The sequence below is a fragment of the Archocentrus centrarchus genome, unplaced genomic scaffold, assembly GCF_007364275.1.
Source record: "Archocentrus centrarchus isolate MPI-CPG fArcCen1 unplaced genomic scaffold, fArcCen1 scaffold_30_ctg1, whole genome shotgun sequence".
Taxonomy (NCBI): domain Eukaryota; kingdom Metazoa; phylum Chordata; class Actinopteri; order Cichliformes; family Cichlidae; genus Archocentrus; species Archocentrus centrarchus.
This window is the reverse complement of record NW_022060259.1, coordinates 417,624-430,000: the sequence shown is the minus strand read 5'-3', so window position 1 is coordinate 430,000 and position 12,377 is coordinate 417,624. Positions and strand designations below refer to the sequence as shown.

General features: G+C 41.2%; 1 protein-coding gene across 1 annotated transcript in view; it reads left to right on the top strand.

The window, feature by feature from the left end:
- megf10 (multiple EGF-like-domains 10) overlaps positions 1 to 12,377 on the top strand; it is a 91,695-nt gene that overhangs the window by 42,512 nt on the left and 36,806 nt on the right. The window contains exons 6-9 of the mRNA XM_030723949.1: positions 1 to 233; positions 6,714 to 6,834; positions 7,401 to 7,537; positions 10,817 to 11,029. The exon at positions 1 to 233 is cut by the window's left edge and continues 14 nt beyond it. Coding sequence (XP_030579809.1) covers positions 1 to 233; positions 6,714 to 6,834; positions 7,401 to 7,537; positions 10,817 to 11,029 — 704 coding nt within the window. The remainder of the gene's footprint in view (positions 234 to 6,713; positions 6,835 to 7,400; positions 7,538 to 10,816; positions 11,030 to 12,377) is intronic.

Here is a 12,377-nt window from a genome sequence, read left to right as displayed (position 1 = left end):
CACTGGGGTTCCCACTGCAGTAACAGATGTCAGTGCCAGAACGGAGCTCTGTGTAACCCTATCACTGGAGCCTGTATCTGCACTCCTGGATACAGAGGTTGGCGATGTGAGGCCCGGTGTGACGTAGGCACCTATGGGAATGGATGCCAACAGAAATGCCAATGCCAAAATGGCGCTGCCTGTCATCATGTGACCGGAGAATGCAAATGCCCACCAGGATACACTGGTGCTTTGTAAGTCAGGGGAGAGAAAGTGTTAAATAATACCAAGACTGACATAAAAGAAAACGGCTAGTATTGGACCAGTGAGGCCAATCCCTTTATTTTTACTGTGGACTGAAAACATTTGGGTTTGACATCAAAAATTCTATATGAGACAAAAGATCAATATCCCAGTTTTTATTTCAAGGTATTTACATCTGAATCTGATACACAGTTCAGAAGATATCACCTTTTGTTTGAACCCACCCATTTTTCTTGTGAGCAAAAGTATTGGAACAGATAAACGTAAAATAGATTAAAGTGAATAAGACTTAATATTTATTTTGCAAATCCTTTGCTTGCAATAATTTCAAGCCTGTGACCCTCAGACATCACTAAACCTTTGCATTCTTCATTTGTGATGATGTTCCAGGCTTTCACCGCAGCCTCTTTCACTTGTTGTTTGTTTAAGGGAGTTACTCCCGTCAGTCTCCTCTTTAGCAGGTAAAATGTATGCTCTATAGGGTTTAAGTCTGGAGACTGACTAGGCCAGTCTAAAACTGTTTGTCATGTACCATTGTGTGGCAGGCGGGTTTAGGTCCTCAAAGCAGGACTTGTGAGACAGGATTGAGCTTAAAAATACACAGATTTATTTGCTGATTCTCACGGAGAAGCCTTAAAATATAAACAGGTCTGGAGCCAGGAAAATACTAACTAGGAAGCACTTAGAAACACAAGGGAACACATAACCTAGGGAAGCCATTGATGACAACACAACCAACAACTGAGGAAACCACAGACAATATATACACAGGTAGTAATCAAGTAGATAAGACATACCCATGAATACACCTGAAATTAATCCCAGAAAAAAAGACCATGTAAGCAAAGCTAAATAACACACTAGACTACAGACTATCAAAATAAGACAGGAAGTAACAAACATGGAGACCCAGGACTAAGACAGACAAACTTGACATAGAGACAAAAGATAAACAATACAGAGACGAGACTCACCAAATGCAGGGGATACCAAGGACAAAACATAGAGACGAGACCAGGACAGGCAGGGAACTAAGAGCACAAAGATCAGGGCAGAGAGACAAGACAGACACGGGGGCACAGAGATGAGACAAAACCAGACACACAAACACAAAGGAGGCAGGACACTCTGAGGAAACAGATACATGAATGAACATAACAAGACACCAGATACACTGCATATTATAGCAAGAGACTTTAATCATGCAGAAGGTAGTGCTCCCTGAATTCCCTCACCTGAGAGGTCTGACTCAGTGAGGCCAAACCACTGAAAGCACTATGAACTAAAACAGTAGAATGATTTTAAAGGTAATTCTGTCTTGAACTGGGAGTCAATGAAGCAGCTTCAGGACTGGGCTAATATTGTCACGTAATCACTGTGGACAGAAGACTGAAGAAAACAGAGACAATATATACACACCAGGCAATCAGGGAGATGGGACACACGAGGGAATCATAGCGGAACAGAATCTAACTAACAGGATAAAGGAAGCAAATATGAATACCAGCAAACAAGGCTAAAGCTAACAAAGCAAAACAGGAAGTGGCAAACAGAGACCTGAACCAGGACACATGAACTTCATACAAAGACAGAAGGTAAACAATACAAGAGACAGACTAGGACCGAATGCAGGAAGCATGGAGAAACAGAAATGAAATGCAAAACAATGACCAAGAACAGAACTCGGATATCCAACAATAAATTAAACAGAGACAAAACAGAATCTAAAAGTCCAAAACCAGAAAACACTGGGTCTTAGACCAAGGACCGTGACAAATACGGTCAAAAGTCCATGTATTTGTAAGGACTCTGGCTGTTGCGCTCTGGACAACTTGAAGGGATGCTTAGTAGTTAGTATTCTAACCTGCTCGATATGAATGCATGGACAAGGACAATGTCTTAGAGTCAGTTTGAGATGAGAATTGGTAAGAAGCATTTCCGACGTCAATATTATTATAGTCTCTGGAGCTTGAAAAAGGCGACTGGACTTCTTTTTGTTTCTTGAAGACGTTTCACCTCTCATCCGAAAGGCTTCTTAAGTTCTCAACCAAATGGTGGAGAGACCCAGGTATTTAAACCCCTGTGGGCGTAGTCCCCTGGAGGTGGTTATGACCCTCTATTGATCATGTGCGTGAACACATGTGCCCAGGTGTGAAGGGGGCGTGGGTCATATTTAATCAGTGGTTTCAGTTGAAACCAATTTAGGACTCCGCTCCATTGTTTCCTGTGGCCTATTGAGGTCACTGGAACAAAGGTGTGAATGGGGGTTGAGACGTCTGGGAAGGGAGCTCAGGACAGCACTGTAAGCGGGGGAAAGTTGGTGACGTAATCCACCTCCTCTGTTCAATGATGGTTGTTCACAGTGGACATAGATGGCTTCTTTCACTCCTCTTTCAAACCATCTGTTTTCCCTGTCCAAAATATGAACATTGGCATCCTCAAAAGAGTGCCCTTTTTCCTTCAGATGCAGATGTACTGCTGAATCTTGTCCTGTCGGGGTGTTGTTTGTGTTTGGCCTTCATTCCTGTGCCAAACACAAACTACAGAGAATAGGAAGGACAAGAGGAACGACATTGTCATCCCATATGTGTCAGGCTTGTCAGAGAAACTCAGAAGAATTTTCTCCAAGCATGACATCGCAGTATACTTCAAACCAAGTCACACCCTAAGACAAAAACTGGTTCATCCCAAGGACAAACCCGCCAAACACAAGATCAGCGATGTAGTGTATGCTGTTCAGTGCAGTGAAGAGTGCTCGGACCTCTACATTGGTGAAACCAAACAGCCTCTTCACAAACGAATGGCACAACATAGAAGAGCCACCTCGACAGGACAAGATTCAGCAGTACATCTGCATCTGAAGGAAAAAGGGCAAAGGCCACAGGAAACAATGGAGCGGAGTCCTAAAGTGGTTTCAACTGAAACCACTGATTAAATATGACCCACGCCCCTTTCACACCTGGGCACATGTGTTCAAGCACATGATCAATAGAGGGTCATAACCACCTCCAGGGGACTACGCCCACAGGGGTTTAAATACCTGGGTCTCTCCACCATTTGGTTGAGAACTGAAGAAGCCTTTCGGATGAGAGGTGAAACGTCTTCAAGAAACAAAAAGAAGTCCAGTCGCCTTTTTCAAGCTCCAGAGACTACTATGACCTGGATGACTGAGAATCTACACAGACACAATATTATTATAATTATTAAAACTAAGATCAGTGTCCAAAGTAATGCCAAGATTCCTGACTTGCTCAGTGTTTCAGAGAAAGGGATGAACAATATGAACAAATTTTTTCGACCAACAACACATTTTTCCGTCTTGTGTCTGTTCCATTCTAAAATAAATTTTAGACATTCAACAGTTAATCTCATCGGTACAACCCATTAGTTTGTGAACAGAGGTTAGATCAACAGAGGAAAATGGCAGTATGAATGTCCATCATCTGCATACCCTGATAGGACATATTACGATTCTTGATCATGTTCTAAGTGGCGCATATAGAAGTTAAATTCACTGCTCAAAAAAATAAAGGGAACACTCAAATAACACATCCTAGATCTGAAAGAATGAAATATTCTCACTGAATACTTTGTTCTGTACAAAGTTGAATGTGCTGACAACAAAATCACACAAAAATCATCAATGGAAATCAAATGTATTAACCAATGGAGGACTGGATTTGGAGTCACACACAAAATTAAAGTGGAAAATCACACTACAGGCTGATCCAACTTTGATGTAATGTCCTTGAAACAAGTCAAAATGAGGCTCAGTATTGTGTGTGGCCTCCACGTGCCTGTATGACCTCCCTACAATGCCTGGGCATGCTCCTGATGAGGTGGCGGATGGTCTCCTGAGGGATCGCCTCCTGGACAGTCTGTGGTGCAACGTCACGTTGGTGGATGGAGCGAGACATGATGTCCCAGATGTACTCAACCGGATTCAGGTCTGGGGAACTGGCAGGCCAGTCCATAGCTTCAATGTTTTCATCTTGCAGGAACTGCTGACACACTCCAGCCACATGAGGTCTAGCATTGTCCTGCATTAGGAGGAACCCAGGGCCAACCACACCAGCATATGGTCTCACAAGGGGTCTGAGGATCTCATCTCGGTACCTAATGGCAGTCATGCTACCTCTGGCGAGCACATGGAGGGCTGTGCGGCCCTCCAAAGAAATGCCACCGACACATTACTGACCCACTGCCAGACCGGTCATGTTGAAGGATGTTGCAGGCAGCACATCGTTCTCCACAGCGTCTCCAGACTCTGTCACATCTGTCACGTGTGCTCAGTGTGAACCTGCTTTCATCTGTGAAGAGCACAGGGTGCCAGGGGTGAATTTGCCAATCCTGGTGTTCTCTGGCAAATGCCAAGCATCCTGCACAGTGTTGGGCTGTGAGCACAACCCCCATTTGTGGACGTCAGACCCTCATACCATCCTCATGGAGTCGGTTTCTAACCGTTTGTGCAGACACATGCACATTTGTGGTCTGCTGGAGGTCATTTTGCAGGGCTCTGGCAGTGCTCCTCCTGTTCCTCCTTGCACAAAGGTAGTGGTCCTGCTGCTGGGTTGTTGCCCTCCTACAGCCTCCTCCATGTCTCCTGGTTTGCTGAATAATGAAACATTAGAATTAGGTCTATAATTATTACATAGCAGTTCTTGAGTAGTGGTGTGATTAAAGATAGAAACAGGTAAAATGACAGTCTCTAAAGAGCTTTTGATTTCATTACATGAACCTATTTAAAGAAATTCAGGTGGTACAGTTTTGGAGAAATTAAGCAGTTTATCGATGGATGATAATAAAAAAGTGGAATTAGATTGATTATTGTTAATCAGTTAGGAAATATAGGGTTGTCTGTCTAATTTCATTTAATTGTTGTACCAATGACGTGCATTTTTATACACTAAATTGCCAAAAGTATTGGCTCATATGCCTTCACAACCATATGAACTTGAGTGATGTCCTATTCTTAATCTGTAGGGTTTAATATGATGTCGGCCCACCCTTTCCAGCTGTAACAGCTGGGAAGGCTTTCAACAAAGTTTAGGAGTGTGCTCATAGGAGTGATTGACAGTTCTACCAGAAACACATTTGTGAGGCCAGACACTGATGGTGGACAATAAGGCCTGGCTCACAGTCTCCATTCTAATTCATCCCAAAGGTGTTCTATCAGGTGGAGATCAGTAGTACAGCCTGTCAAGTTCCCCCACAATAAACTCGCTCATCCAGGTCTTTATGGACCTGCTTTGTGCACTAGTGTGCAGTCATGTTGGAACAGAAAGGGGCCATCCCCAAACTGTTTCCACAAAGTTGGAAGCATGAAATTGTCCCAAATGTCTTATTATGCTGAAGGATTTAGAGTTCCTTTCACTGGAACTAAGGGGCCGAGCCTGACTCCTGAAAAACACCCCCACACTGTAACCCCACCAAACTTTACATTTGGCACAATGCAGGCAGATAAGTACTGTTCTCCTGGCAACTGCCAAACCCAGACTCGTCCATTGGATTGCCAGATGGAGATGCATGACTCGTCACTTCAGAGAAAGTCTCTACTGCTCTGGAGTCCAGTGCCAGCATGCTTTACACCATTGCATACAATACTTTGCATTGCACTGGGTAAGGCTTGGATGCATCTGCTTGGCCATGAAAATCCATATGATGACGCTAGGCACTGTTCTAGAGCTAATCTGAAGGCCTCATGAAGTTTGGAGGTCTGTAGTGACTGACTCTGCATAATGTTGGTGACCTCTCTTTACTATGTGCATCAGCGTCCATTTGGCCCTGCTCTGTCATTTTACACGACCTACCACTTCGTGGGTGAGTTGCTGTCATTCCCAATCACTTCTATTTTGCTATAATACCACTAACTGTGGAATATTTAGTAGCAAGGAAATTTCATGACTTAATGTGCAGGTGGCATATCCTATTGTGGTACCATGCTGGAATTTACTGAGCTCCTGAGAGTGAACCATTCTGGCACAACAGTCTGCATGCCTAGGTGCTTGTTGGTAAAGTTTGCCGAGTTTTCAATGTGATGGGGTGTGTTACCTACAAGCGGAGATAGGATGGTGGCGAGGTGCTTGGAAATGTTGTAGGTGACTGAGTTTATACTGCTGATGATGGGTCTGAATGGGACTGCTTTGTGGATCTTCTTGCTGCGAGGCCACAGTGTAAGCACTGCTCCACCATACTGCACTGGTCCCTAATTCAGTCCACTTAACACACTGCAGGCAAACCATTATTACTGGTCCTGTTTGCACTTGCTAATACCCAATGGTTTTATCAATCATTAACAGCAAAAAAGAAAAAAAAAAATTCAAAAATAGCATTACTTTATTCTTGCTCCATGAAGTTAAATTAGTTACAATTGATTTCATAAATATACTAAGGAATTTTACAGTACATACAGTAAGTGACTTTCAAAAGTACGTATATTTTACCAAGTGCTGTTTTCTTTTTCTCGGTAGCTGTGGAGACCTATGTCCACTGGGTAAACATGGGGAGCAGTGTGAGGAGAGGTGTCCATGTCAGAATGGAGGAGTGTGTCACCATGTGACCGGAGAGTGCTCCTGTCCAGCAGGATGGATGGTACAAACACTGACTGTTCTGTAACTCTTTGGAAAAATGCGTTTTTGTTATTCACACTCTTTGTGATCACTTTGTGCTGTTGGACACATACAGTATATAAATATCCTAATCTAAAATACACTGCTGTTGATAAATTCTATCACAGAAATCAGAGGTGCAGTGAACATAATGGTATTTAGTGGAAGACTGGACATAAAGATACACTGGACATTATAATATTGTATAAGAGCTAACAACAGAAGCAGTAATGACAGTATCATTTTACATGCTAATATTTTGCGACACTGATAATTTACCATGAGCTAAACCAGAGAGAAAGTCTTGTTACAATTCAAACAATGAGTCTCTCCTCTGAGTTAAGCTCAAAGAGTCGGCAGTTCTCTGGATAACTTTCTTGCAGGTAGCAGACATACATATCTCTCTACATCTCTTATAATAAGTATGTCGAGGTCATGATGTAAATGGAGCTCTGTGAATATATTCTAGGAACAGAATACACTTTTGAAATTATAGACTAGCTTATTGGATAAGATTAGCTTAAATACTGTCTGTGCTGTTGTCTGCAGGGAACAGTGTGTGGACAGCCATGTCCAGAAGGGAGATTTGGATCGAACTGTTCCCAGGAATGTCAGTGTCACAATGATGGCTTTTGTGTGCCATCCACTGGACAGTGCCTGTGCAGCCCTGGATACACAGGAGAACGGTAAGAGAAACCTTTCCAATAAATTCCCACAGTACAATGCAGTTTTCAGTGACAGGGTCAGTTTTTTATACCCAAGAATGAGGATATCCTCTGGCTGGATGTTTGGACTTGCTGTTCTACTGCAGGTTGGATGAACTGATGCTTTGCATTGTATTCCATTTGCATGTAGACTTTTACAGTCTCTGCATTTAACAGTCGTTGAAATTTCAAAACATTTTAGTAGGGTTTAATGTGAAATGTAAAAAGCAAATATATTTAATGTTTACATGATGTGCACCACTATAAATGATGGAATGGCATTTTCTTCTTTCATAAAGGATGGTGCCAGTGTATCCTATTCTAAAGGAGGTGTTAAAGGAAGCATTGAAGCTCTTTTCCTATGAATTTGGAGAATTTGAACAGCTCTTGTTATGGCTGCCACACATATGTCAATGTCAATTTTATTTCAAGATCAATCAAGATCAAGATTCTTTAGTGGGAGAAATTTGGCTCGGTTTACCACTGCACAGTAAAACAGGCCAACAACACCACTAAAATCCAATAAATACAGTAAGACAACACAATAAAATTTTAATATAATAAAACATACAATAAAACCATAAATATAATGAAAACAATATACAATTTATTAAAAAAAAACTATGCAATTAGCTGGCAATTACAGTAGCTGGTGGATTCTGGTGGGCCCAGTGGCAACCTGTGCCCACCAGCTCAAGTTACTGTGAACACAGAGGTATTTGTATGAAGTCACCTGTTTAATGGCTTTATTGTGTATGATCACAGGGTTCAGGTCACCAGCTGACCTGGGATCCATCAGCATCTCAACAGTCTTGCAGGTGTTTATGTGAAGTTTATGGTTATCACACCAAGTCACAAACCTATCCACAGCAGCTCTGTGGGTGGATTCACTGGTATCCTTGGTGAGCAGACTGAGAAGTACAGTGTCATCCGAAAACCTCACAATATGCTGATTTGGCTCAGAAGTCACAGTCATTTGTATATAAGGTGAACAAAAATGGTGAACTGACACACCTCTGGGTGGCACCAGTGCTGCTTACCAATGTATCTGACAGAGTAGAGTTGAATTTGACTTGACTATTGGTGAGGACAGAATGATATCACCTGATTAAAAAGTGGCTTACATTCATCTGCACCAACTTTTCAAGGAGAATGTGGCTGAACTGAGTTTAAAGCTGAGCTAAAATCAACAAAATACAGTCTAGCATATGTACCTGGCTTTTCAAAGCGCATTAAAATAAAATGCATTAATGTTAACATGGCATCATTTGTGTTCCTGTGTAGGCAAATGGATACCTATCTAGCAGTGGCCCCACATCAGTTTTAAGTTCATTTTTCATGAGCCTCTCTAATGATTTAAAAACATAAGTACGACAGGCCTCTAATCACTGTCCTCCTGAGGACATGCCTTTTTTGGAACTGGTATTGTGACAGATTTTTTCCAGATTTCTGCCACAGTCTGTGTATCAACTGAGAGTAGGAACAGCTGGTGCCAAGCTAGAGTCAATTCCTCTGTAAATGTCTTTAAAAGGATAGTGGACATATTATCAGACCCAGTCACCCCCTGCATCAGTCTGAAAGTTTTTGTGGCAGCATTAAAATCCTGTCCTTAACATCACAGGTTACATTCTTTAGGACAGTGCAGCATTCTCTGGTGTTATCAGATTCAAATCACATGTAGAATGTATTCAATCCATTTGCTTGTATGATTTCATCATTGGCAAACAGAGGCTTCCTTTTAGCCTCTATGTTTGTCTTTACTCTGATAGAGTCCCACAGTTTCTTGGAGTTAGACATAGAAAAATCCTGTTCTTCTTTCTAATGCAACCTAGCTAGTCTCATTTGTTGATTCACGTCCTTCTGAGCTGCTCTAACTCCTTCAATGTTGCCTAATTTAAGGGCTTTCTTTTTCCTCTTAATACATTCCTTAATGCCTCTTGTGATGTAGAGCTTATTATTCGGGTATCTCATAACAGCCTTCTGCGGTATAATAGAGTCTACACAAAAAGAGATTTAGGCAGTTACTGATTCAGCTGCACAGTACATATCAGCTTCCTTTAAAAAAAATTTTCCAGTCTGTACATCCTTCCAGTTCCTCAGTTTTGTCCTGGGACTATATCTTAACAGCCCCTATTTCTGGCTCACAGGACTTAAAAACGACCTATATGTGGGTAACAAATGAATCACATTGGTCTGAGTTGCTAAGAGGAGGTTTAGCTCTGGCTGTATAGACCTCCTTAATGTTACCATAGCACTTATCCAGAATATAGTCCTTCCTGGTGTTGCACTTCACATATTGATGAAAGCTAGGAAGACTCTTATTTGGACTGCAATGATTGCTATTGCCCAATATCAGCATCAGTTTTATTCTGTAGATGGCGATGGACACATACTATTTTGGAGATAAAAGGTAGTTTAGAAATCTGCCTGTAAATTAGAAAGAACATTTGGATCAAAGTTTTTCTTTTTAGTAATAGGCTGCACAACAGCATGTTTGAAAGCAGCTGGTTCACAACCTGATGACAAAGAAGCATTTAATATAAGCAAAATACTAGGCCCAATAATGTGAAGAGTTTCCTTGAAAAGACATGAGGGGAGGATATCTTGAGGGGAATCAGAAGGTCTTTAACGATGGACATGATGGACTACTTCCTTTAAAACAGAAAAAGCCACTGGCTCAAACTGCTGAAAAACAGCCAAGCATTTAGGAGGTGGACCTTGATCTAAAACAGTGTGTGAGTGTGGAGATGGTAAAGAAGAGATTTTATCAACAAAATATTTAAAAATTCTCCCAAAGTACAGAAGCAGCCTCCATAGAAACAGTGTCACAGGAATTCAAAAATATTCACTATACAGTTTGTCAAAATTTTAAAAAATAGCTGTTCAGTCACACATGTGAGGTTGCGCTGAAAAAAACTGATATCTAGCAAGGCAAGGTAAACAGTTTTTAATGGTGAAATATAAATGTTAAATCATATAAATCATAATAATAATAATAATAATAGGCAAAAGGCAGAATACACCCTGGACAGGTCACTATTCAGGCAATACAGGGCTAGCACAGAGAGACAGACAACCACACATTCTTACAGCCACAATTTTCGGCAGTTTATCAAAAAAAAAAAATAACCTCAGGCCTTTTTCCAGAGTCACAGACTTAATAAACAAACAAACAAAAAAGCAACAATTTATATTTCATTTTAAAGAATGGTCATTGAGCATCTCCTCTTCTTCTAATTGCTGTGGATATTTCTTTGTCAGGTGCCAGGACGATTGTCCATTTGGTACTTACGGTCCTGGCTGTGCAAAGACATGTCAATGTAAAAACAACAGCAAGTGCTACCACACAAATGGAATGTGTCTGTGTGAGCCAGGATACACAGGAGAGATATGTGATGTCCGATTGTGTCCTGAAGGGCTCTACGGCCTACGTTGTGATAGGAAGTGTCCATGCTATGTCCGGAACACTCATAGGTATGTGGTAAATAGTGCTGTCACCTTTGACAAACTTTGTTCTGCAGTGAGAGTTAGTGTTGAAGATACTAAAAAACAGATCATAACACTGTCCCTCCAAAACATTATTCTGTGTTTTAGCAGTTTCGTGTGTGTGTGTGTGTGTGTGTGTGTGTGTGTGTGTGTGTGTGTGTGTGTGTGTGTGCGTAACCACTGAGCCTGTAGACAGCTGAGTATAGTGATCAGTTAGACTGGCACAGCTGTGGGCTGCATGCGTCATTGCAGAGAACAGCTGGTCTGCTTCTCCTCAATGGGAATACTGTGCCAGCTGTCAGTCAAGCTGTGTTACTATCAAATACAGGCTTCTTCAGGTTTAATGTAATTCAGTCAGATCCACACCTACACTGTTAAAAGGAAAATCTTTACTTGTCCTCAATTGTTTTGAAAGATTGTCCTTTATATAGCAACTTTTGTGGCTTGGTTTCCCAGACAGGCATAGAAGAAAAATTATGATGTTGAAGAGAAGTTGTACAAGTTAAATAAAAGACAGCTCAGACACACAGGGAAGTGTTACAGCCACGGATGGAAAACAAAGGAATTACTTCATATTTGTTGCTAACTGTGGAAACACTACTGGTATGTTAGCTAATCTTTGGAGTTAAATAACATAGATGACCACTGATGTTGTAAAATGGGTCATAGAAATATTTGTTTCAAGCATACTAAACACTTTAGGCCCCGACTGTTGGAAGTCAGGTTGATGCAGTGTGCAAGAACATCAGAGACTATTTTTCTTTGCAGGCTCTGAAATTTTAATATTGACCATACTTTTATGAGAATGTTTTTTCTTTGTTTTATAGAATCTGTGTCAACTTTTTCTTTTATGTGTTGGTATTGGCTGTTAAATTTGAGGAATAGAAATCGTGTCCAGGGAATTGTTAAACTATGCCGCACGATTGCAGGGGTTTCCCTGAACAATGGGATTTATAAGCATAAGCAAAAAAACAAGTAATACAATAAACACAAGAGCACTGACCAGAGGTGATTGTAATGTACAGCGGTGCAGGACAAAATTTGGCCAAATGGTGGTGTCCATTAGAGGCATGCAGTCGTGGAACACACTGCCGGCTTCCATCAGGAACTGTGGCACCTACTCTAGCTTTAAAAACTCTTTGAAACATTGGCTGAAAACTAACTGGAGGTGCACTCATATGTAGATTACTTTGTTTTTGTTAGGGTTCCTATCTTTACTGTAATTTTAGGACAATGGATGAAAACTAACTTTTGTGCTAACTCCAGCATATTTACATTGATGCTCATTGCAGACATGTTGATTAATATGCATTGTCCTAATTTAAATAAATGAATA